Source organism: Eubalaena glacialis, chromosome 6 (assembly GCF_028564815.1).
Source record: "Eubalaena glacialis isolate mEubGla1 chromosome 6, mEubGla1.1.hap2.+ XY, whole genome shotgun sequence".
NCBI lineage: Eukaryota > Metazoa > Chordata > Mammalia > Artiodactyla > Balaenidae > Eubalaena > Eubalaena glacialis.
This window is the reverse complement of record NC_083721.1, coordinates 12,986,692-13,013,919: the sequence shown is the minus strand read 5'-3', so window position 1 is coordinate 13,013,919 and position 27,228 is coordinate 12,986,692. Positions and strand designations below refer to the sequence as shown.

Sequence of the window (27,228 nt, the reverse complement as noted above, 5' to 3'; positions counted from 1 at the left end):
GTGTACAACATAGTGGTTCGACATTTATGTATATTACAAATTGATCAACACAATAAGTCTAGCAACCGTCTGTCACTGTACAAAGTTATTGCCATATTATTGACTATATTCCCTGTGCTGTAGATTACATCTCAGTAACTTATTTATTTTATAACTGGAAGTTTGTGCCTCTTAATCCCCTTCACCTATTTTGCTCAAACCCCCCCCCCAATCCCCCTCCCCTCTGGCCAGCACTTGCTGTTGCTTTTGCCTGGAATGCCATTTCCCAGCTCTTTGAATGGCCCGTCCACTCCCACATTCCACTGTTAATCCAGTGTCACCACTGCAGAGTCCATCTCTTGTTCCAGGGATGCCTCAGCACCTGGCACAGAGCCTGGGCTGGAGAGGGATGGAGGGAGGGAGGGAGGAAGGAAGGAAGGAGGAAAAGGAGAGAAGGGAGGGAGGGAGGGAAAGAGGGAGGAAGGGACAGGCACTTCATCCAGGTGAACAGAAGCTAGAGGGTCAGGGGCTAAAGCTGGCAGAGGAAGCAGACAAAGGGATGTGAGGCAGTGAGGGGATTTCAGGAAGTTCTGGTTGGAGATTATTCAGAGGAACCAGAGACAAGAATGAGATTCTGAGGGCACCAGAATTCCCTGAACTTTCCCAGAAAGGGCCAGGTCTCCCTGGAACCGCAGCTCTGCTTGTTCAGCCAGCGGGTGAGACCAGTGAGTGGGGGATCAGCTTCCGTTGCTGAGGGCTCGGAGTTAACTGTCCCCTTTGCTCCTCAGGACAACCTGTGAGGCCGGCTCTTACCCTCTTTTACACAGAGAGGAGGGCAGCTCTGCGGTTAGTGTGGCCCAGAGCCACCCAGCCTGTAGGTGTGGGAGCTGCGCTTGGCACTCAGGGCTGTTCACGCCTCAGCCTGAGCTCCCGGTTCCTTCCCTCTCTCCAGAGGATGTGTGAAGGCTGCAGGTGGAGAGGGTGCCGTGTGCTGCTGACTTGCTGGGGGCCACTGGGGTAGGGGGGAGTGGCAGAAGGAAGCAGAGGCAGAGGATACCTTCTCTCTGAGGTGCGCTGGGTGGTGTGACTGGCAGTGCTAATCACAGACTCTTTTTATACTGTGCCCAGATGGGCCTCAGAATCCTTCTCAACACAGCCCTCCAGGCAGCCAACACCAATGGATCAGAGTCAATACACAGGTGAAATCCATTCTTGGTGTCATAAGTGTCTGGCACGTAATCTGCCCTTAATAAGTATTTATTTATTAATGGGTGAATATGAAAGTTTGAGTCTATAATCATTCTCTCTCCTTAACAGTTAGGGAATGTATTTAGGCTAAATGGAAAGCTTTGAGAGGGATGATTTGTGTACCAAAAAAAAAAAAAAAAAAATGTGGAGAATGGGGAGTCTGAAAGACCAGGGGTTCAGGGGTGTCATGTAACTGTGGTGACAGGCAGTGGGGTGGGCGACATAGTGATCAAAGGGAAAGAGAGGTTGGAGAAGAGGTGACAGTTTGCTCTTGAGGTCCTGCTCTCGAGGGGACTGGACAATACAGTGTCATCCCTGGTTGTCATGGTGATGAAGCTCAGCCTGTGTGAGAGGGACCCTTTCTGGCCCATGACTAACAAAGCAGGCATCTCCGCAAAGTCTAGAACTGCTGGTAGAAGGAAGGAAGGAAGGAGCCAGTGGATTGCCAGAGCTGTAGGAGAGCGCCTGGCCTTATAACCAGCCTGGGGTCACTCATCCCCTTGTGCTAACACTAAGATGGGGACAAATCATTTATCCTGTGTGGGGAAATACAAAGGAAAATGAAAAGCGCAGGCTGCAAAAGGCAGCACCATCCGAGGGTCAGTATTAAGCTCGGACTTTGTTCCTACCTCTTCTTCCAAGTCCCTTGACGCGGGAAAGGAATCCACATTTAGTGACCACAGATGCTCCATTTCTTAGTTTTGGGGGCCCATGATTAAAATAAAGGGACTTGGGACTTCCCTGGGGGCACAGTGGTTAAGAATCCGCCTGCCAATGCAGGGGACACGGGTTCGAGCCCTGGTCCGGGAAGATCCCACATTCCACGGAGCAACTAAGCCCGTGCGCCACAACTGCTGAGCCTGTGTGCCACAACTACTGAAGCCCGCGCACCTAGAGCCCGTGCTCCGCAACAAGAAAAGCCACTGCAGTGAGAAGCCTGTGCACCACAACGAAGAGTAGCCCCTGCTCGCCGCAACTAGAGAAAGCCCGCACGCAGCAACAAAGACCCAATGCAACCAAAGATAAATTAAAAAATAAATAAATAAAATAAAATAAAGGGACTTGGTCCATTGCCACCTGCTGTGTCGCCATCCATCCAGTGACTCTACCCAGAAGTAATGGTGGCCTCGGAGGAGGGCAGGTAAAGGGGAAGCTGCAGGAGGAATGGAGATGACCCGAGACCAGGATGCCCGGACTCTCGCCTCCCGCCTCCACCCTGGCTGCTGGCCTGTTGAGGCTGTGTCTGGGACAGCTGGACACTTCTTTGCTAACTCCACTTAATCGCATTTTTTTCAAGAAGATGATGTGCAGCTGAAAGTCTCCTGAAAGCTCTAATCGGGCCATATTCTTAGTCATGATACCATCAAGTAATGTATGTGAAAGCCTTTGATAAACGGTTATACACTTTACAGACACTGGGCTTCAGCTGATCACGGCAAAGCTCTGGAGGCCCGTGTGGGAAGCGTCCAGGTAAACCAGAAACCGCAGCCCCCCGAGTCCCTGTTCTGGTGCCCTGAGGTGGAGTAAATTCTTACCCTTGCTCAGCCACAAAGGGTCATGTTTTATTCCTTCTTAGAAACGAGGTTTCCCCAGAGTAGCTCTGTGTTAGCTGACTCTCTGGAACATTCCCTAGGGGAAGAGACCGCATGACCCACACCTAATTCACAGGGATGGTATAAATTCGGCCCTTTTTAGAAGCTGTTGATAAAGCTTAAAAAACAAAAGGAAGCTATGTGAGCCCTATATTGGCTTACTAGAGATTTGTTCATTCGGCAGATATTTGTGGAGTCAGGCCCTGTGCGGAGTTCCGAGTGCACAATGGTCCGTCCTGCTCCTGTAATGATCGCTGTTAACCCTCACATACCTCCCACCGAGTGACGAGCAGCGTTCCAAGGGCTCTGCGGGTTTTAGCTCATCTCGTCTGCCTCAAGCGCTCTGTTGTCCCACTTTACAGATGAGGACACTGAGACATGAAGAGCTGAAGGCACTTGCCCAGATAACACACACAGCTGGTGCACGATCAAGCCAAGATGGACTGAGGTGGTTTGACTCTGGAGTCTGCCTTTAATTGTCACCCTCTACTGCTTCTACTATGTTGTACTTCCTCTTGTAGGGTTTACAAACTAGTGGGGCAGACGGACAATTTCTTAAAAAGCTGTAAACTCAGTGCGGTAATGGCTGTGGAAGAAGTGGGTGGGATGCAGGGCACAAGGATGGGGGTGGCCTCTTGAGAAGACCTCAAGGCCAAATCCTAAGGATGAGAAGAATCAGCTATGGGAAGAAGAAGGTGTGGGAGAAGGCTGTAGGCAAACAGAACAGGATGTGTGAAGGCTGTAGAGTGGGAAGGGGTGGGAAGGGGTTTGAATTTTGCCCTAAAGGTAGTGAGAGACTATTGGACAATTATAAGCAGGTGGGTGACAAAAAAGTTATGGATTGAATTGTGTCCCTCCAGAAAAAGGTATGTTGGAGTCCTAAACCCCAGGACCTCAGAATATGACCTCACTTAGAGATCGGGTCTTTAATGAGCTAAATGAGGTCATTAGGATGGGCTGTAGTCCAATATGATTGTGTCCTCACATAAAGGGGAAATTTGGACACAGAGAGAAGACTATGTGACAATGAAAGCAGGGATCAGGGTGATGCATCTAGAAGCCAAGGAACCCCAGATGGCCAGCAAACCACCAGAGGCTCGGGGAGCAGCAAGGAACAGATGCTCATTCACTGCCCTCAGGAGACACCAACACTGCCAACACCTTCATCACAGACTCTGCGCCTCCAGAATTGTGAGATTTCCTTTGTTTAAGCTCTGCAATCTCAGGAAAGGTGAAAGGTGAGTAAAAACTCACCACTCCAGATCCCAAGAGCCATTCTCCTTCCCAGTGAATCAAGTGCACTAATTGACAAGTGAAACGGACTAGCTGAAGTCTTGGTCACCCCTCACAGCCCCCCAGCAGAGGTCACCAAAAGGTCAGACCATATACCGAAGTCTCAGTCCTTGCTGTTCCCCATACATTATTGGCTGCATGAAAACCAGAAACAAAAGAAAACCACCAACATGTAGAATTTCATTCACATAATGGTGGGAGAGTCCCTGGAGCAAGAGAGGACAAGCCTTGGTGCAGAAGCACTTTTCAAGAGGCCTCTGTGTCACCTTTTCTCATGTCTCTTTGGGCAAAGCAGAGTGCATGGCCAAGCCCAGAGTCAAGAGAAGAGATGGATTCCACCCCCTGATGGGGGAGCAGCAAGGAATTTGTGGCCTTTGTTTTTTTTTGTTCGTTTGTTTTGCAATTGAACATACTTATCTACTCCTATGGACAAGTGTGTTCCCCCCAAAATTCATATTTTGTAGCCCTAACCCCCAGTGTGATGGTATTTGGAGGTGGGGCCTTTGGGAGGTCATGAGGGTGGAGCCTTCATGACGGCATTGGTGTTCTTTTAAGAAGAGCTTGCTCACTCCCTGACATGTGAGGACATGGGGAGAAGGTAGCCATCTACAAGCCAGGAAAAGAGACCTCCCCAGAACCTGGCCACGCTGGCACCCTGATCCAGACTTCCAGCCTCCAGAACTGTGAGAAAATAAATTTCTGGTGGTTAAACTACCCTGTCGGTGGTATTTTGTTATGGCAGCCCAAGCTGACCAAGATACCTGCTTATAGGTGACCTAGAAGTCTCACCTGAAAACAAATAGAGCATGTCAGGAGGCACGGTGCTGAGAACAAATGAGGCTGCCCAGCTGGGTTAAATTCAAGAAGGCATCAGAGGAGCCTTTAATCTGCTCCTGAGGGATGACGTGGAGTTTGCCAGATGGAGAAAAGGAGGGGAAACTTTCCAGGCAGAGGGAACAGCCTATGCAAAGGCGGGTAGTTGTGAAAAGTCTGATTCCTCTTGCTCTTAATCTTGGAGAAAACAAAACTTCAGAACCTTCTTTAAGAGATTAATTTTCCACTGCTTTGGGGTGTTGTGTCTGAGATACTGGTTAGGTTTCTGTTTGGTGCCCACGACTTTGCTGGCGGCATTGGAAGTGGAAAACCCAAAGAGAATTTAATTTTAAAGGCTGTTTAAAAAGAGAGTGAAAGTGGGACCAATTTTCTCCCTGGGTCAGACACCAGTATTATAAAACATCCCTTTTATTGTTCTGAAACAATAAAATGAAGAGTTCACTTCCAAAATCAAAGCAAACTCCCGTCTCCAGAGGTTTTTTTTGGACCTTGACAGATGGATGGGGCCTTTCTTCAAGACTTCTGACACTGACTCAGGAAGAAAACCAGCTTGTCATTCAAGGAAAGCTTGGGAAAGAAAGCTCTTCCCCACAAATGGAGCCCCCAGGATCCTCCTCCTCTAGTGAATCAGGAATTAACAATGGAAATGGAAAAAGGTGTGTGCCATCTTGGGGGATTCCCGTTATTTTCAATGGTCATTGTTTTTGTATTTGAACTGTATATGAATACCTTTAAAATCATTCACTTCTTTCCTTTAACCCCTATGAATGAAATATCTATATCTCTATCTCCAGTGAATTTTGAAACTTCAGACACAAAAATTAAATATTCATTCCGGTGCAGTGAACTTTTTTTATTGCAACTGACTTTTCCTCAGAGTGGCATATATGCTAATTAAAAAAACCCTTTAATGCAGATGTACTTTTTAAATGAAAAGAATCCAAATTAACTTAATTTTCAAAATATTACAATGCTCTTGGGAGAACTTCGGTGAATCTCTAAGGGTAGGGAAAACGGAAATTGAGAGTTCTATCCCCAAAACATTGAGAATGCAACATTTTTTCACCAAAGCTGCTCTCTGCTCTCGTGGAGGCATCTGAGGTGAGGGAAGCATTTGTGTGAAGACCTGGTACTTAGTGGAGTGTCCTGCACAATACACCCAGACCACCCTCCCAGGCTCACTGAGTCTGTTTTCACTTTGTGGGAAATCTCTGTTCCAGTGCTGTCCCTTTGGGTAGACAAGTTGGCCGAGGGGTGCCATCTTGTTCCCAGCCCTACTATCCCCATATAGACCTAAGCATTCAGGAGAGAGAGCGGGAGAATTTGTTCCAGTCCTCAGACTCTGTTTTGTAAAAGTACTACCAGACACCAGCAGCTACTTCCAGGGCTCAAATCTGGAAGGATAGCCTTTTCTCTTCATTCAGGCCCCCTTAAAATGAAAGCTGGCAGGAGAAGCAGGCAGAAAGAGGAGCCTGATGGCTTCTTTTGGGTAGTTTAGAGCTTTTGGCTTTTCAAAGAGAAGGTTTCTTTAGCTTCTGAGCTTTTTCAGTTATAAAATACAAGACTTTTTTGTTTTTGTAGCCAGCATGTGCATTTAAAATAGAAGAGGAAAAGGAAGAAAGGAAAAGTCAGGGGGGCGGGGGGGAGAAGCCTTAAAATCCACAAGAAAATAATTTCTTGCTGAACACAGACCATTTAATGGAGCAGTTGTGAACTTTGAGATTTACCAAATGGATGGATCTGTTCCCGCTCTATTTTTAAGAACTTAAATCAGAAGTTTGATACTGAAAGCTGATACTGAAAGATGGAAGGCTATTGCTTTTAGGCGGAGAGTTATTTTTAATTTTTCCAAGGCAGTTTCTATCTTGAAGAATCACACAGAAGCAAGGTGTGTCAGCTGAAGGTTCTCTCAACTTCACTCTGGTATAAACTGGGCTGCCCACCGGCCCTGTGAGAGCCCGTATCCACACCCTCCCCTGACACCATAGCCCTGCCAATTGCTTTGTCCCTTGTGTCTTGTTAAAGTTGCTGGCCGACTTCTCCAGGAAGCTGTGACTCTATGTCTTTCCTTTCAGAGATGCCAGGTGATACCCCAACTTTTCCTCCAGGGAATATTTTTGTGTTTCAGATTAATATCAGGACCACCATTTGGCTCCTGATTTAAACCCAAAGATTCCACATTTACATTTCCCGGGGCCCCTTCCTCTCTTCTTCCAGCTGCCCTTCAGAGGCACTTTTTCCTTCTTTCTTGACATCAGAGTATTCCACCTGGCCAGTCTCTCTGGATTTGCTTCCATCCTTATTTCTTTCTGCTTGGAAAACCCTGAACGGTATTTGCTTGTTGCCCTCCTTCATCCCAGCATCTCATTACTTTCTTTCTTTAAAACTATCTGTGGTTCTTGGGGGCCCCATGTCTGCCATGGAGAAGCGAGAAAGCCCATGGGCCATGTTTCAAAAGACACATCAGGAAATTCTGAACATGTTTTGAAACTCCTACTAATTCTATGGGATTACAGAGGTTTATAAACCGCATTCCACATTTTTCTCTTGGTATTCTCACATCCTTCCGAAATGTCAAAGGGACTGGATTTCTCTTTATCCAGATATTAAACGTGTATGAAAACTCTAGGGGAGGGGAATTAAGATGCTCAATCTGGTTTCCCTTTTCAAATCTCCTGCGGCTGTAGGACTATTAATGTACGTTTCCATTATTATTTGGCAATAGGTACAAATATAATGGTAGCTTTTTATCTCTCGTTTTTAAAAGTTTTGTGATGAAATGACAGGTCACATTTATCAAGCAGTAAATTTATGCCAGGCACAGCATTCAACACTTTCTGTGGCTTAGTTCATTTGACCCTCATACAGCCTGAGAGGTAGGTACTATTATTATCCACACTTTATAGATGAGAGACGCTGGATGAGAGAGCTGGGTCTTCTTTACAGATTTGTGACTGTTTTTTGTTGATGATAAACTCCTCCAAGAGAAATGGAAACCTGGAGTGAGTTTGGTAAAATAATCAGGTAGAATTACTATAAAAACCACTTGCTCGATCCTGGTCTGACCACAGAGTTCACGGGCACCATTTTTAAGACAAGCATCTGCTACCTTTATCTGTGGTCACCGCCAGATCATGGAGAGGGGCAGTGACTGGAGGAGATTTTTTTTTTTTTTTTTTTTTTTTTTTTTGGCTGCTTTGGGTCTTTGTTGCTGCACGCGGGCTTTCTCTAGTTGTGGTGAGCGGGGCTACTCTTTGTTGTGGTGCGCGGGCTTCTCATTGCGGTGGCTTCTTTTGTTGTGGAACACGGGCTCTAGGCGCGCGGGCTCAGTAGTTGTGGCTCGCGGGCTCTAGAGCGCAGGCTCAGTAGTTGTGGCACACGGGCTTAGTTGCTCCGCAGCATGTGGGATTTTCCCGGACCAGGGCTCGAACCCGTGTCCCCTGCATTGGCAGGCAGATTCTTAACCACTGCGCCACCAGGGAAGCCCTGGAGGAGATTTCTGTCATCTTTTGCAGCCAGGGGTGACAAGGAGACAAGCAGTTTGATGTCTTAAGAACTCCTTGAAGGAAGAAAGTTCATAAAGCTTTTAGAGTCAGTTCTCTGACCCCATATTACACTCACCAGACTTCTTCAGTTGGATCCCCGTCCCATTACCATAACACGCTACCTTATGTAGCATTCTGCACTCTTTCAGGCACCCCACCTGTCACAGGATGCTCTGTGTCCCTAAAGATAAAGGGAAATAGAAAATGTCATAGGGCGATATTCATCAAACTTCGGTATCGTTCACTCTTCTTATAAAGGAAGAACATTCTTGGTAACCCCTTGTGTTGACTTGTGATTTTTATTTAAGTTTTACTTATTGTGCATGCATGTAAAATTAAACTCCTTTTATTTAGGGTCCTGTAGAAATGAAAAACCAAAACTCATTTACAAGTTAAATCTAACCAAGACTAAAAGAACCCCCAAATATTCGAATTAGCAACATTCACTAAATGCCAAGGCTACTGTGGGTGGGAGCTGAATTGCTGTACGCAGTCCGAGTGTGGTCCTCACCGCTGGGCACAGGCTTTTTGAGCTGCTCAGTCCTGGCTTGTGATCACTGCACTCGCTCACCGCTTTTCACTCGTTGAGTGGCTTTTAACCTTGAGCGTGCACGGGAAGCACGTGGTGGGCGGGTCCCCACCCCCAGAGTTTCTAACTCAGTAGGTCTGGCGCGGGGCCCAAGAATTTGCATTTCTAACAAGTTCCCAGGTGATGCTTCGGCTGCTGGTCTGAGGACCACACTTTGGGAACCACCACACTCTTCAGATCAACAGGAGGCTTTCTTTCCCACAGATATAAGCATAGAGACATCACTGACAAATTAAGTCCACCTCTGCTCCTTTCTCATTGGCCTATGATAATAAAGGTGATATATTTTAGCACACACCTTAATAAAGGTGTGTGTTGGTAAACACAAATGCAAAAGCAGGCACTGCAGTCAAGTGTGTACAGTGGAGGGTGACTGGTTATATGGCGGCCGTCCCATGTTCCTGGTTGGGCTTCGTCAAATGTTTTAGTATTGTCACCACAAGAAAAGCAAAAGTAGGACTGCTGAGCCCCTGAAGTTGTGTCCCTGGGCCTCAGTTTGGGAATCACTGTATGGGTTGGATACCATAAAACACCTACGGGAAAAATGATATTGTTTAAGTACCAGGCTGTTCAGCTTTAGGTGTGAGTGTCAGAGCCAGGATTAAGGCACACAGAGGTGAGCGGGGACAGGATTGACTGGTCGTGTCCCACAGCCAATGGGTAGAAGTTGTAGACTTTGGCTTAGTATTTGAAGCCCCTGCCCATGCATTGCCCTGAATGGCCCGAGCTGCCTTAGGGAGGTTGGAAGCTGTTTGACTCTGAGGTTCTTCAGGGGTCTCCAACAACAACCTCGTGGAGTGTCCCATGGGGTTTCCATCCATAAGAGCCATGTGTCCAAGACCCGTTTGAATGCAAAAATGATAAAATTTGGAAGCCCTCTTAGTTTTCCCTCTCATCAGTCTCCAAGCATCCTCCAAGCAAAGATGGTTGGCTCTGCCTCAAACAGACCCACAATGCAGCACTGCATCCCAGTTTCTCAAACAGGTCACATCCCCTAACACCCCTTCCCTCTGTCCCCAATCTGGCTCTCCTCCCAGCTTCCTGTCTTCTATCACGATCACCACCATCATCCGGCTTTCCACGTTTGCATCTTGCATCCCCTTCAAATGTCTCTATTGCTAATTTGCCTTTCTCTTTCCACTGCACGCCATCCCTCCTGTTCAGACTTTAATAACAACATGACACAGTCTCCTGCGCCCCATTCTGAGCCCTCATCCACTTAATGCCAGGTGACTACTCCCCAGATTATCTGGCCATAGAAGGTTGATTCACCCAACATCTATTCTTGTCCTGGGAAACGTGTTCCACTTAGCACACACAGGAAAACGCTGCTCTAAACGGCTCTGCATGTGCTTTGTTCATTCTTGTCTCGTCTCCATTTCTTGGTCTACACAGTTTATCCTCATATCCAGCCGGCCAAGACAGATAAGCTCACACACATATACTTACCCCTGAGAGGCCTCCCATCTTCAAGTACTTCTTATAGTCCTCTGTCTCCCTTAATTGAACTCCTCTGGGGTCAAGAGCAGCAGAGTTCAGCATTTTCTTATCCCCTCTGCACTCACTATTTTAAAGAACTGTGCTTATTTATTTGTTGACTTGCCGGTTGTCAGCCTTCACCCAATTCTAAGTCCAAGATGGCGGCTCCTTGTCTGGTTCCCCACCCGCCCCAGAGCCAGCATCTATTCCACTGCCTGGGGCAGAGAGCCGACCTGCAAGCATTTGTGGAATGAATGTTGATGTATCAGTCTCCCTAACTCGACTGCGAGTTACAGAGAAGGAACTGGGTCTTGGCATATGCCTGCAATTCGAGAATGATCTCTAGCTGGAGCCTGTGGGCTCTGTACCTGTCCTTCTCCGGAGCGCTGTGATTCAGAGGCACCTTGGTGGAATTGGGCCCCAAGGGTCTTCATTTCAGTGAGTCTCATTGGATTTGTTTTGACTGGAGATCCTGTTGCCTCTTTTAAAAACATTCCCTTGGGCGCTTTTGAACACTTCAGACCTCTTGGCAGGCAAGGCATTTCATGCCAATCAGGAAATCTCATCAAAATGATACTAGGTTTGCACATCAGAAGAATAAAAATCCTCCAAGAGATGTTGCTGCTCTCTAGTTTGGCTTTGGATATAAGTGTAGTTAAGCCCATTCGGAAGGTATTCTGACCACATCTGAGATATTGGGCCGGAGCTGGGTGGCAGAATCTCACAATAAACAATAATATAGAAAATAAGAGTGGGAAAGAGACTTCCTTTCCCTTCCCCACCCCCAAAGGAATTTCTCCAGTGACAGGCCAAAACAGAACTCAAGGGAAGAGCAAAACACCAGTTTGGGGTATGAGACTTTTGTCTCAGAGGGCTGAGTGGTAACCAGGCATGCTGGCTATGCCGTGACTTGCCCTCCTGTGCAGGGTCTTGCTGTGTATTTTTTGGTCTGGCCTCCTCCTGGCTCCACCTTGTAAACTGTACTTGGAAAACCACATCATGGCAGACCTACTTTTATTCGAGGTTCCCATTTACATGAGGTTCCCCAGGTATTTTTCACATCATTTGGTCTGGACTTCCTTCCACAAGGAAGGGACACAGTTTCCCCTCCTTACTGGGATAGCTCTTGAAGCTCTTTATTTATTTATTTTTAATTAATTAATTAATTAATTTTAAATTTAATTTTATATTGGAGTATAGTTGATTTACAATATTGTGTTAGTTTCAGGTGTACAGCAAAGTGATTCAGTTATACATATACATATATCCATTCTTTTTCTGATTCTTTTCCCATAATAGGTAATTACAGAATATTGAGTAGATTTCCCTGTGCTATACAGTAGGTCCTTGTTGTTTATCACTTTTATATATAGTAGTGTGTATCTGTTAACCCCAAACTCCTAATTTATACCCCCCTTCCCCTTTTGGTAACCATAAGTCTCTATGTCTGTGAATCTGTTTCTGTTTTGTAAATAAGTTCATTTGCATCATCTTGAAGCTCTTTAAACTCTTCTTATTGCCTGTCCACATCGTCAGAGTTGTGCTTTCACCCACGCCTTTCACATTTGCTGTTTCAGAGCAGAACTGAGTGTTCTAGAAAATGACCAAGAAGGAGCACTGAGATGGACATGAAAGTGGCAGGACTGCAGCTTCCCCAAGCCCACGCCCTCTTTGCCATCCTCTCCTCGGGGTCTTCTTCTGGTCTCATGCTCTGGTGTCTCTCTTTTCAGAGGTGTGAACATGTATGCCATGCTGACCGGGACCCTGCCTTTCACGGTGGAGCCTTTTAGCCTGAGGGCTTTGTACCAGAAGATGGTGGACAAGGAAATGAACCCCCTTCCCACCCAGCTCTCCACAGGTAACACACCTGCCACTCCAATTCAGGGTCCAGGGCTGCATTCTAACCACCGGAAGCAGTGTTTGTTTTGCAGCACTGGAGTTAGGACGACCCTCTGATTGTACTCTGTCTCTTCCTAGTATTAAAGCTAAGTCGCAAAAAATGGTTGGGTTTCCCATCTCTAAGGAGGCACTCTCCTCAATCCTTTCTTTTTCTGTTGTAATTCTGAACCCCTAACTTCCTCCTTCTGCACAAAATACACATATCAAAAGGATCGTATAGTCTCCCTTGGAAAAATACTTTCAGGCTGGTTTGTTTTAAAACTCACCATAGTATCATGTTGACTTTGAAAAGAATGTTAATCATCACATTTCTATTGTGTCTTCCTTAGTCAAGTCACTGTAAAGAAGTATTAGTTTCATTCAACTTTGGTCTGGGATTTGTTTAGCAATGTGAGTTTTTGAGCCTGTTCAGGAGCTTTTAAATATATATAGGTTTGGTTACTTGATTAGACTGGATCATCAGGTGTGTTTGGAAAGTACACTCAACTTTACCTGGTTCACGTTTCAGTAAACAGTTCGTATTAAGGTTTGGTTTCAGATCCAGCAGATTAGTACAGTTTGTTCTTTGGTTTGTTTCACAATTCACTTCAAGTTCCTGGCCTTGGCTTGGCCTTGACAGTCAGTTAATTGGCTCCTTAGAATAAACTCAGCTTCACTAAGATAAGGCATGTGGCCAAAAAAGAAAAAAAGAGTAATTATTTAATTTCAATGTATGAAACATGGTTAAAATATAGCATTTTTGTTTGACTACTATCAGGTATTTTTTTCTTGAGTTTATAAAGCATCCATGAGCCTGACCCGGAATTTAATGCTTGCCAAATGGCACCCAAGCTGAAATGCACTCTTATAGGTAATTATCTAATTCGGTTCATACTTTCATCTCTGCTGGGGAGGTTCGAATCTCTGGAGGCTGAAAGCAAAGCAGGCATTATGTACTTGGAAAGATGAGTTACACAGTTCTGTCGTTGTAAAAGAAGTAGTTCTGCACCAAGAGCCATAACTCCTGGAGTTAGAAAATGTGAAAAATGTTGATTGAATTGTTATATTTATGTTTTAGAGCTTTCTGAAATGTTGAAAGTGCTGCAATGAAAGCACATTCATTCATTCATTCCATATTTCACATTCATTCACTTATTCCATGAATATGTCCTGGGCGTCAACTCTGTGCTAGGAATGCTCTAGGCACCAGGAGGATAAAACAGTCTCTACCCATATAGAGCATACATATCAGCAGGGGAGGCAAAAAAATAACATATAAACAAACATGTGTGATGTTTAATAGTTTAAGTGCTCTAAAGAAAATAAGATAAACCAGGATAAGGGGATAGAGAATAAAGATAGGTTTGTTTTTGTTGTTGTTGTTGTTTTTTAACCAATTACAATTTTTAAACACCTTTTTGTTGTGGTGTAATTGTGGATTCACATGCAGCTGTGAGAAATCATACAGCGAGATATGTTTACCCTTCACCCAGTTTCCCCCATTGGTAGGATCTTAAGTAACTGTAGTTTAATATCACCACCAGGACCTTGTTAGAATCCATTGAGCTTATTGAGATATGCCTGCACTTGTGTGTGTTGGTGTGTATTTAGTTCTATGCAGTTTCATGACACGTGCAGAGTCATGTGACAGTTACAGAGTCAAGATAGGGAACAGTCCCATGACCAGGATTCCTCGTCCTACCCTTCTGTAGCCACAGCCACCTCCCTGCCTCCTAATTAACCCCTGGCAACCACTAACCTGTTCTCCAACTCTATCATGTGTCCTTTCAAAAATGCTGTATATTTATATATATCACTTTTTGTCACTCAGCATAATTCCTTTGGGATCCGTCTAAGTTGTTGCACATATCAATCCTTTGTACCTTTTTCCTGCTGAGCAGTAGTCCATGGTATAGATATACCATAGTGTAAATATTCACCCATTGAAGGACATTGGGTTGTTTCCAGTTTCCGGCTACTATGAATAAATCTGCTGTCAACATTCATATACAGGTTTTTGTGTGAACATGTTTTGATTTCTCTGAGATGAATGCCTAGGAGTGAAATCGCTGGGTTGTATAGTAAGCACATATTTGGTTTGTAAGGAACTGTTACACTCCTGTTCTGAGTGGCTGTACCACTTGGCATTCTCTCTAGCAATGTGTGAGTGATCCAGTTTCTCTGCATCCTTGCCAGCATCTGATACTCTCACTACCTTTTATTTTAGCCATTCTGATCGGGGTCTAATGATACCTCATTGTGGTAACAAAAAAGATTTAATGTTTATAAATAAATTCAATCTTTCAAGGTAGTCTCTTTAAGCGTTATATAGTCATAAGTACTGCCATCTTTCAGAGTGATTCTGAAGTTCCTCTTATGATTCAGAGCCTGTTTTGTCCTAAGTGGCCCAATACAAAGAACAATAGGAGGTTGTTTGTATCTTCATGCCTGGAAAAAGCAGACAGTGTTCACTTTGAATCCCAGTGAGACCCTAAAGAGCTGGAGCTGCTTCTCACTGTATTAGTCAGGATAGCCCAGGTTACGCTGCAGTTAACAAACAGCCCGAGATCTTGGTGGCACAAGACAACAAAGATTCTCTTTTTTTTTTTTTTTTGGTCACGCCATGTGGCATGCGAGATCTTAGCTCCCCGACCAGGGATTGAGCCCGTGCCCCCTGCATTGGAAGCACAGAGTCCTAACCACTGGACCACCAGGGAATTCAACAAAGATTCATTTCTCATTCCTGCTTTATGTCTATGGAGAGTTGGATCAAAGGCCAAAGGGTTCTGCTCATTCTAGTTAGTCAGGGTCCCAGACCAATGGGGCAGCCACCATTTCAAATGTATCTGATCCATGCAGAGGGAAAGAGAAATCTAGAAGGTCTCTTGTCAGCAGTGAAATCTTCCACCAACATTCCACTCATAACTCCTAACTTTCTAAAACATGTCACATGGCTTCACCCAGCTAAAGGAACTGAGGAAGTGCAACCCTACCATATATCTGGAAGGCAGAAAGCCAGAAATATCCGTTGACCAAACAGCATTATTAGTGTGAGCCACAGGCTGTAGGAGGAGGAGCGGGGGTGGGGGGTGGGCAGTGGTCCCTGCCATCGTCACTGAGGAGGGTCGGGCAGCAGGGCAAGGAAAGGTAGAGTAAGAGCACGAGGAAATCAGTCTCATTACTTCTGAACCAAACTTGTTTTTACCCCAATACTATTATCTGGCCTTAGCAGGCTAGGCTCTAAGTGTCTTCTGATTGTGACAATTAAATTTACCCTTAAAGAAGTAAAAGTTGCACCCTGAAAATGTTTAAAAAAAAAAAAAGTCCAAAGGAAATTCCACAGAAGAAAAATTAGAAATGTTCCAAACAATGTCAGCATCCCTGGAGTTGGTGTCCAACCTCACGTAGCTCCTGCGCTGAGCAGACAGTTTTGACTTTGGCCTTAAGCTCTGTGTGTGCTTGTTAAAGATCTCCACAATCCCACAGGATGTTGTGGTCTTGACTGGTGAGGCATGAACAAGCATGAAGTGCATTTCTATATCTGATTTTACAATTAAGGAATTTGGACATTGCCCTCCCCCTTTTATTCTTTTACCATTGGGATATGTGTATATCTACTCATCTTGGGCTTTAACCCTTTGTGCCAGGTACCAAACATAGCGTTGGCACATAGTAGTTGCTCAGGGAATCTAAGTCTCTGGCACTTGTGTTAAAGTGTGTGGCCTGGGAAGGCAGCCCATAGATTCATTTGACTACTCAGATATGGGATCTGGCTCGATGCGGTAGGGCCCAGAGCTAGGGCCCAGAACTGTGCCCCAGCTGCTGAGGAAGCTCAGGTCATCTTGTTTACAGAGGGAATGACTTCAGTTTTGGGGATCAGCCACTGCCCTTCCATCAGCCCCCTGCTTCTCCAACCCTTTGTTCTTTGCACCCCGAGTTTACCACTTCTCCCTTCTACCGTGCCTGGCCCACCTTCATTTGTGATACTGTATGATACTGCCTTGTTTACATCCCAGAATACTAGCTTACAGTAACAAGAGTAGCTGCCATTTACTGAATGGCCATCGGTAAGTGCTTTTCATAGTACCTCCTGTTCTCAAAACAACTCTGTAAGGTAAGTTCTATTATTCCCAATTTATTAAGGAGGAAACTGAGTCTCGGTGAGGTCATATAGCTTCTCTGGTTTTTAATTTGCATCTGCTTGACCCCCAAACCTGAACTTCCCTACTATACTGGGTTGCTTCCTTATCTTTCTTTATGTTATTCAGTATAAGATGCCTCCGCTCCCCTCCCCACCCCAGATTTGGTGGTTTTATCTGTTGTCCTCATGTTTTGAGTGATATCAAAATTGAAACGTCCAAATTGAGGCTATGCCATTTTATTGTGTCTCACTAACACATCTTTATTAATTTGATGATTCTATCATTCATCCTTTTTTTGAGAATATTTATTTGGTTGCGCTGGGTCTCAGTTGCGGCAGGTGGGCTCCTTAGTTGCGTCTCACCAGCTCCTTCGTTGTGGCACATGGGCTCCTTAGTTGCAGCATGCGAACTCTTAGGTGTGGCATGCATGTGGGATCTAGTTCCCTGACCAGGGATCAAACCCTGGCCCCCTGCATTGGGAGCACGGAGTCTTAACCACTGTGCCACCAGGGAAGTCCCGTATCATTCATGCTTGTAATGATCTTTCCACGTCTGTTGTATAATAGCACTCTTTTTTAAGACTAAGTTGGAATAATTTTTGCCAAATTTGAGCTGAAAAAGAGCACAGTGTTATTGCCCTTGTGAGTGCGTTCTGCACGCTTTTGAAGAATTGCCTCTCTTCTCCACCATGTAGTCTGAAAGCTTAAGCTGTTGGGATCTTGCCAATTCTGGCTTCTAGACAGTTCCTCTTTCTGCTTGTTGGTGCTTGTACATCACAGAGTTGTGAATGCCTTTCATGGCTTTCACATTTACCTTTTCATCACTACACCTCAATGATGGCACTTAGAATACGTTCCAGACACTCAGTTCAGATCTAGAGGGTTTTGCACCATGAAGTCACTGAAGTGATGCTGAAGGTGGGGTGTTAGCTAGCATTTGTGAGGGTTGAGCCAATGCCAGTTAAGATTTCTGAGATGGCCAACAGGCACATGAAAAGATGCTCAACATCGCTAATTATTAGAGAAATGCAAATCAAAACTACCATGACATATCACCTCACACTGGTCAGAATGGCCACCATCAAAAAGCCTACAAATAATAAATGCTGGAGAGGGTGTGGAGAAAAAGGAACCCTCCTACATTGTTGGTGGGAATGTAAATTGGTGCAGCCACTATGGAAAACAGTATGGAGGTTTCTTAAAAAACTAAAATAGAATTACCATATGATCCAGCAATCCCACTCCTGGGCATATATCTGGAGAAAACTCTAGTTCGCAAAGATATGTGCACCCCACTGTTTACAGCAGCACTATTTACAATAGCCAAGACACGGAAGCACCCTAAATGTCCAGCAACAGATGAATGGATAAAGAAGATGTAGTATATATGTACAATGGAATATTACTCAGCCATAAAAAAGAATGAAATAATGCCATTTGCAGCAACTTGGATGGACCTAGAGATTGTCATACTAAGTGAAGTTAGTCAGACAGAGAAAGACAAATATATGATACCACTTATATATGGAATCTAAGAAAAATGATTTAAATGAACTTATTTACAAAACAGAAATAGACTCACAGGCAGAGGGAACAAACTTACGGTTACCAAAGGGGAAGGGCAGTGGTGGGGGGAGATAAATTTGGAATTTGGGATTAACAGATACATAGTACTATATATAAAATAGATAAACAACAAGGCCCTACTGTATAGTACAGGGGATTATATTCAGTGCCTTGTATATAACCTATAATGAAAAAGAGTCTGAAAAAGAATACGTATATTTTTATATATATGTGTGTGTGTGTGTGTGTGTATATATATATATATATATATATATATATACACACATACATATATATGAAAAAAAAGATTTCTGAGAAGCCTCGACTGTCAAATAATTGTTGCTGCTGCTTTCTCCTGGGAGGTGATGAGGAAGGAGCTTCAGGTGTGGGAGACCCCAGCTGGCGTCCCATGGGCTGCACTGGCGCAAAAAGTTTGATGGCTTCATCTGTCTCCTGTGGCTCTTTCCCTAGGCACAGGGTCAGGAGCTCACACAAGCCAGTCCAGACTTTGGAAAGCTGAAGCTCATGGAGGTAACAGGTTTTGCACCGGAAGAGTGTGTACCTTCTGTGACATGGAGCACAGAGAGGGAGCGCGCCCTGTGTGGGCCATCCCTACACTTGAGCCCGCGTGGAGACCCCAAGCGCTAGCTTAGAAGACGGGCTGGGACGCATGGCTGTGCCCCCCATGGCTTTCCAGGACAGTGGAGAATATTTTAATCCCTTTTGGTCATGAGTCAGAGGGATAGTCAAGACCCTAACACAAACTTCAAAGAGCTCTAAGGATGTTTTCAAATCCTTTTTGGATAGGAAGGCAATATTTGTGATGCCCACAGAAAGAAAATTCACCAGTAGAGATCTGAACTAAAATTACTCGTGCTCATCAGCAATTTGTGAAGGCGCAGAGCGCTTGTTCTGAAAATAGAACAAAAACACGCATCCAGTCTGTTCTTAGCTCTTCTGGTTAATCATACTCTGAGAAAGCCTGGGTTGCTGTTCAGGTCCTTTGAGGGTAAGCAACAGAGATGTCTGTAAACGGAACATCGTTTACTGAATAGCCTGCCCGTTTCAACTCATTAAGCTCACATCTTTTTTTCTTTGACCAATAGATGCCCCTGATAAAGCAAATATAAATGACCTTACAATATAGGGGAGGTGAGAGAAGGGAGGTAGATAGAGGTTCCAACAAGAGGAACCCCTCTTTTGGAGCCCCACTTGCTTTTCAGAGCATTGAAGAACATTTTAGAAAAGTTTTATTTGGAGACCCAGCTATAAAACTTAGAGTAGTAAATGTATCTCATTGACTGTTCTGGCATCTACGCATATATTTTTACCCACAACGTTCTCAAAGGGAAATGACCTTCTGGTGACCTCATCAACTGTGTGGGAACCCACCTGGAGAGGTTACCTGGGGTCCTGAACTAGCAAAGGTTATTTCTTTTGGGTTGATTCTGGCATCAGAGTTAGCTCCTTTTTTGATGGCTTCATTTTTACCCCGTGAAAAATGGTTGACAGTAACACCCATCATTCTGTAAAGGACAGTTTTTGAAATGACAACTAAAGCCTGTGAGAAAGTGAGAATTTTTATGACTTATCACTGAAAAGTTAGATTATCTTAGAAAACTGAAAAATAGCTTTGGAGAGAAGATAGAAAAGTTTGGTGACCAAGCAAATTAAGATTATTTTCTGGAATCTATTACTTGGTATATTGGAAATTGGATATCATGTAGAAAGCTACATAAAAGAGTATTTTTTTCTCTTGCAAGGATAATATAATAACAATGCTTCATAAAATGAGTATAAATAAGAAAATATCCTGGTCCCAAGACTCAAGCAAGACAGACCATCTTCATTTTGAAGGAATCCCTGGCATTCCTTGTCCATATGAGGACCTGCATATTCTCCTGCTGAACAGTTTTGGAGCCTGTGACCTTCATGTGCATTATAAACGTATTTTCCCATGTTGTGTAGTTGTCTCCATTGTTATAATCTTAAAGGATGCATGTATAGCACAGGGAACTATACTCAGTATTTTGTAATAACCTATAAAGAGAAAAGAATCTGAAAAGAATTTGTGTATATATAATATATAAATATATAATTATATATATAATAATATATATATATTCCTCAAAACCTACTTTGAGATCAAGCACTGTCTTTTTACTTTCTTTCATCCCTCTTTGGCTCACCTTTAGCAGTGGACCAGAGAAGAAACCACAGCGGTGGACCATAAGATAAGACCACAGGTGGTTTGGGGAAGTACAGGATGTGGGGAGACCCGCACTGGTTCGTGCTCTACCGTGTTCCAGGTGCACCTCTTGGACAGATATCTTAAACTCTTGACTTATGACACCCAGAGATCCAGCAAATAGATCAGCAGTGGCTTAGGAGGTGTGGTGGGTCCCCTGCGCTGGGTCTTCCTTCAGCCTGTAACACATGCGTGTTCTCTGCTGAATGCCTTTACAGGAGCCGTGAACTTCCTGCGTTCTCTCCTGGAACCAGATCCTGTGAAGAGGCCCAATATCCAGCAAGCACTGGCGAATCGCTGGCTTAATGAGAATTACATGGGCAAAGTGCCATGCAATGTCACCTATCCCAACAGGTAATCAAGTGCACACAGAGGGACTCCTCCTCGGGCAAGATGGGGCCTGTCTTACGAGCCCCTGAATAGTTCTGGACAGGAAGCTACACGTGATTCGAGGAAAGGCCACGCCTTCTCTTGGCTGCCCTTCCCCACTCCGCACACAAGAGGGAGGGTAGGCGGGGCCGGCCCGTGTGGCTGTGCAGAGCGCGCCCTGCAGGGGGCGCCTGGCGGAGGGCGTGCGGGCGCTGAAATCAGGCCGCAGTCCCCTTATCAAACCTGCTCCTGAGGGCCTGCGTTTTTCCAGAGCAGCACCTCTTTCTAATTCACAGCAAGGGACCGTGTAGACTAGCTATGACCTGAGTGAGTGTGTGTATGTGTGTATGTTTGTGTTTGAGTGTGTCTGTGAGTGTATCTGTTTGTGTTTGAGTGTGTGTGTGTGTGTGTGTGTGTGTGTGTGTGTGTGTGTGTGTTCCACTCAAGAGCTCTCCTGTCGGCATCGGGCAGAATCCAGTGGAATCGCCTCTCTCCCTTTTCAGACCATCCCCCCGGGCTCCTCTTCTGCCACTTCTTTGCTCTGATGTTTGTTTCAGCCCGAAGTCCCCTGCCCTGAAATGTTGGGGGCAGAAGGAAAAGTCAAGAGTAGGAGTCCTTTGCTTCAGGCCGTGTCTCCCTGTGCCACTTCTGTGAGGAGGAGTCTTTAGGGAAGGCTTACAGGCAGGAGTCCACAGGAGTCCTCGGGTATCACTGAGGGACACCTCATGATGGCCCACATGTCCCCATGCGTGGGTATCAAGTACAGATTTGAAAACAAGTACAGGAAAACATTTCCTTGTACTTTTCCCTACTCATTTGACATATTGTTAACTAGCCCGAGTGGGGGAATGAGGACCCTCCCCCTTGGTGACTTTAGAGCCAACGTGAGGACCTATGGGTCCAATACCCCCCAGGACTGGGACCTACCTTGAGTCCTTCTTCCTTCAGACCTAGAGTGGCCTGCGCATTCCAGATCTGAAGCTCAGATGAAGACAAGAGAGCCACTGAGGAAGCGGGACAGTAGAGCGCTGACAGGGCAGGGAAGAGGTGTCCTCTGTGATCATATCGTCAAAATGCCCAGGAAGGTCTGGAAACATCCACCAAGACTTATGAAAGTTGCAGCACTGACTTCTCCAAATGAGATGGGCAGGCAGAACTCCCTCTTGGGGAGGAAGTTCTAGAAGAACTTCAGGGGGTGTGGGTGGACAGTGCTGGGACCGGCCTCCTGGCTACTGGGCCACATTTGCACTCGCCATGGCCATAGATAGCTGTCATCTACAATTCTAGCGTTTGACTTGTGGGAGGTAATGTAAACAAAGTCTAGGTTACTTAGGTTACCAAGGGAACCTGGAAATAGACTGCTGGTTTCCAGTGCTGGCTCCATTTGGGCTAGTACCTGAAATAGACACCGGGAATATTAGCCCAGTGTGAGACGGAAAGCAAAGATGAGGGGCCGTGCCTCGTCACCAGGGCTCACGCTGCCTGGCACGCCCAGGTGTGCTCTCTGTAAAGGAGGAGGCGCTGGTGGCAGCCAAATGAGTCATTAACCTAATGTAATCATGGTCTAAATGAGCAGAATCAATCCACTCAATGCAGCAGCTGTTAAAGGAAGTGAAGCCGCTGTTAAAAATACAGTCCCCCCCGCCCCACCCCCGCTTGCTGACCACATCTTCATTCACAAAGATTCAGGCCCAGGCATCTCATTTTGTAGCTTATAAACAGGCTTTTGTAGTTTAAAACTTAAATTCTAGTAACTTATACTGGCTTTGCCAGATTGGTCAATTTTGCATTTGGACTTGGTCAAAAGCAATAAAGGCTGCACATGATCTGGTTGGGTAGATTGTAAAAATGGTTAAGAGCTTGTATGTTAAGGAAAACAGCAGCTTAGTATCTTCTGTTTAGGTAAGGTTCGTTACTCATTTTATACTAGAGGCAAATCAATGTCCAGTTTTTAAGTAACGAAACCAGAAATCTCAACTATTGGGAAAGACACGTGTTATTTACAGTCTTTATTATGAAAAATATATAATGCAAAAAAAAAAAATGTGCTTTTGATGATTATTTTTCTGGTTTTACCAGCACACAGATAAAGGGAGTAAGAACATGTGACCAGGGAAAGGAATATTTTCTTTATAAAGTCTATTTTATAGCTTCCTGACATTCATAGCCCCAGATTTAATTATTTTAGATGTTGTCAATGTTTTACTTCTGGGAAAGAGAGAAAAAAAAGGTCCTGTGTTTTATATCACTCTTCTGTAAAGCCTTCTGTTAATTCATTTGGGCCTCCAAGTTGATATCCCCAAGGCGCAAGAGGAAAATGTCTTTAAATGTAAACTCTTTATGATAAATGTTCTTGCCAGTCAGTCACAGATGTTTGCTGTGTGCCAGGCTCCCCTCCCTGTTCTGGGAGCAGACATTTTTTTTAGAGCTGACCTTGGCTACCTCCTTCCTGTCCTGCCTGGGCCTGGACACTCTCCCACACCTCCAGTTAGCTCTGGAGATGAGTGGGAGGGAAAGCAGGTCATTGGTTCACAGGACAGAATTAGACCAAAGTGGAATAAAATTGGATTTAATGCAAATTTACTCAAAATTATACCTAGTGTTCTGGAACATTTTTTACCATTGTCTATATCATCAAAACTTGGAGGGATACGTTTGTTCTCTACATCTGTGTCTCAATTTCTGCCCTGCAAACCAGTTCATCTGTACCATTTTTCTAGTTTCCACATATATGCGTTAATATACGATATTTGTTTTTCTCTTTCTGACTTACTTCACTCTGTATGACAGTCTCTAGATTCATCCACGTCTCTACAAATGACCCAATTTCGTTTCTTTTTATGGCTGAGTAATATTCCATTGTATATATGTGCCACATCTTCTTTATCCACCAAGGGGGGAAAGCGGCGGGGGGAGGGGTTGGTGGTGGGATAAACTGGGAGATTGGGATTGACATATATACACTAATATGTATAAAACGGATAACTAATAAGAACCTGCTGTATAAAAAAATAAAATTAAAAAAGAAAGAAACTTGGAGAGATAACACAGGTTCAACAACTGATACAGGAGAGCACTAAATACATGCATTGCTTATTGAAAATGTTTAAAATATTACTCTCAGTCAAGAGCCAGTCCACAGTCTATGTTTGGCAGAGTTCACCTGTTTTGGAAGACAGCGGGTACAAAGGGCAGAGACCGGGTGTCTCCCCCTGCTCACTTTCCTCCTCTCTCCTCCACCCCCAGCCCCACCCCGGTGGCCCCCCACACCCAGGGCACCCTCCCTTCCTGGGCCTGCTCCTGGTAGGGGGCGGGGCCATCCGTGTGTAGCTGTGGGTGATTGGCCAGGGGTGGGGGGGAGGGTCACAAAAATCATGATCTGATTGGCTGGGAGGTGAGGCCATGAGGCTGTGGTCTGATTGACCAATGTCAGGGCAGTGATCTCATTGGCCAGGAGTGAGGTCAAGCGGCAGTGGTGTCATTGACCAAGGGCAGGGCTGCTGGCACGTGGTTGTTACCAGATAGTTTCAAATAGTTGTGCTTTCTGTGTTAAGTGCTTGTGGCAATCTTCACGTAATTGTATCCTTTTTAAACAAACGATATTATTTTTAACCATTAATCACACCAACCATACTCCAACCTGCTTTCTAGAATTTGTGATTTTGTAGCCAACAGGAGTGAGGAAGGCAGATTTTGTGGTTTTGGGGGCACCTTTTCTTTGGACGGCACTTAGCCAAATAGAGGGAGAGCTGACCTAGGTTACAATGGTCAACAGACCTAGGTCTGCCCTTGCTGCCCCTACTAACGGGCCTGTGAACTTGGCAAGTCGGTTTCCTCTTCTGCACCATTATGGGGTTATACTGTGTGGTTTTTCCTAGTGTTATGGTTCTGAGGTTCCACCAGAAATGTCTTCAGACCCTTTGGCGGTAGTTACAGAGCTCTCTAGCCAGATGTGCTCACCTTCTGCTCACAGAGTACTGTATTTGCATCTTTCTTAAGGACTGTAGCACGTTCTCTCTGATGACACACCTCCACTACCAACACACATACTCTCTATGCCCCTCAGTCTGTTTTTGTGTTCCCCATAGCTGCCACTTCTTGCCCATGTGTCCCTGTGCAAGTTACTTCCCTGTTGTGGGCCTCAGTTTCTCCATCTGTAAAATGGGGATAGTAATGGTACCTACTCATAAGACTGTCATGAAGAATAAATGAATTTATTTTCTCTCTTCCCCACTGGAATGTAAACTCCATGAGGTTCGGACTTGTTGAATGAACGAAATGAGTGAATGAGTGGTTAAATGAATGCCTGGCATTCATTTCTTTGGCATTTTATCCCAAGGAGTTTATCTTCATAATACGCCTGTGTAGAAGCTTTAACCTGTCCTCTGAGAGCACTTTTCTTTACAGCTGAGCCCCAAATCCCCTATTTGTGAACTTGTGAACTCACATTGTTCCTTTAAACACTCTCTGGGCTGGCTCCTGAATACCCTCCTTTCCCAACTCAGCTTCCACCCAACCTAAGTGTGGGCTCCACCCCATCTCCGATAAATACATTTTAAGGAAAAAATGTCAAATTGTAAAGAAATTTGGGACAATTGGGGAAATTTGAATATATTCTAGATATCAGAGAATATTAAGAGATTACTAAAATTTTGTTGGCTGTGTTGATGGTATTGTGGTTCTACAGGAGATGTCCTTGGTTTTTAAAGATGCACGTCGAGGTGTTTAGGAAAAAAGATGTCATGATGTTTGTGATTTAAAATACTTTAGGAAAGAAAGGAAGGGAGGGAGAGATGGAGGAAGGAAGGAAGAAAGAAAGCAAGGCAAAGTGTTAACAATTGGTTCAACCAGGAATTGGGTACACACATAGGCTATTAGACTATTCCCTTTACTTTTCTGTATATGTAACTTTTCATAATAAAAAGTCAAGTGAATGAATGAGTGAACGCATGGACTGATTGTCCCTGAGGGGGCCCGTGTGTGTGCTGGGGGGCCGGTTTCTGTGCTGTCATGTTTGTGAGCATCGCTAAGGAGGCCCTGGAGCCTCTCAGCGACGGTGGAGAGGTGACTGGCTCTCTGTCCCTCTGCCCCGCAGGATTTCCCTGGAAGACCTGAGTCCGAGTGTGGTGCTGCACATGACGGAGAAGCTGGGCTACAGGAACAGCGACGTGATCAACACCGTGCTCTCCAACCGCGCCTGCCACATCCTTGCCATCTACTTCCTCTTAAACAAGAAGCTCGAGCGCTATTTGTCAGGGGTGAGTGGAGCCCTGCGGTGGTTTTCTCTGCTCTCTGTGGAGGAACGAGCTCTGACATTTGAAATGTTTCCCAGTTACTGACACTTGATCTGAGCTGTTAATTGAAACTAATGTGAGGCTGAGTTTCCTGAAGGTGGGATAAAATAGTAGCAAAACCTGCTTCTCGGGGAGCGCTTTTTATCTGAGGTGTTTTAAAAATATTCTCCCACAGAGTTAAGCTCTGGGCAGACTCGTGAGAGATTCAAGCCTCTTTTCCTTTCAGCTTCTTGTTGCCTTTTTGGCTCTGTTTCTCTTGGCTCCTTGGGGTCCCCACTTAGAGGCACTGGGGCTTGTGTAATCATAAAAGTTGGGGAGCAGAGCCCCTCAAGCATTCACCTCTAAAGCGTGGTAGATGAGAAAGCCACTATTTACATTTACTTCTCTAGAAAACAAAAGTGAAACCTTGGCCCCTTCACTCAGTCTGGGCGTCAGATAGTCCAGGTGTCGCGTGTGTTGAAGATGAAGGAGGTAGAGCTGGGAGCCTGTGTTGGGCCATGGTACCCTCATGCTTTGGTCACCTTCATCCTTCTGCCTCATAAAGTTCATACGTGCCTGGGTGAGGGAATTTACATGCTTCAGTATCTAGTTTTGACGAAATCAACTCTTTCCAAATGGACAATGGTTAAAAAAGAATTCTGCAAAGAAAACTGGATGACAGGCAGTATGGATTCTGCATATCACTCCTTCTGTTTTTCCTACTCAGAATGGTGAGGACTGACCAGATCTAACAGGAAGTCAGCCAGAGAAATTTGGAACTGTCAGGAAGCCCATCTGAAATTTGATTTCATACCCATTCCTGAAGAATGATCTTCACCTTGCCTATATGGCACCTTGAGATCAGGTTGTATGGGGTCATCACTGTTAGGAAGACATTTAGAATCCAGAACGTAAAGAGGAACTTCTAGAGTTTTTCGGTGCTATTTAAAGTCATGTGATAGCCCAGTATCCCACAAAATTCCACTAAACAATAGGCTTACAAACCTTTTATGAGGTTTCTACATTAAAGCTAAAGACGAAAATTCACCGATAGTTGGGGAAATGATATTCTCCCTGATGAGGGAGAAAATGACCAAAATGATGCCCAGAAGACAGCATGACCAGAATGTGTCTCTTATTAGCAAATGGATTTGGGAGACATCTAGAAAACATTGCCGAATAGATGAAGAAGCT

At 44.9% G+C, this 27,228-nt stretch overlaps 1 protein-coding gene across 1 annotated transcript in view; it reads left to right on the top strand.

The window, feature by feature from the left end:
• The window catches only part of HUNK (hormonally up-regulated Neu-associated kinase), a 103,042-nt gene that overhangs the window by 58,456 nt on the left and 17,358 nt on the right, over window positions 1-27,228 (top strand). The window contains exons 5-7 of the mRNA XM_061193995.1: window positions 12,290-12,417; window positions 20,611-20,746; window positions 25,857-26,019. Coding sequence (XP_061049978.1) covers window positions 12,290-12,417; window positions 20,611-20,746; window positions 25,857-26,019 — 427 coding nt within the window. The remainder of the gene's footprint in view (window positions 1-12,289; window positions 12,418-20,610; window positions 20,747-25,856; window positions 26,020-27,228) is intronic.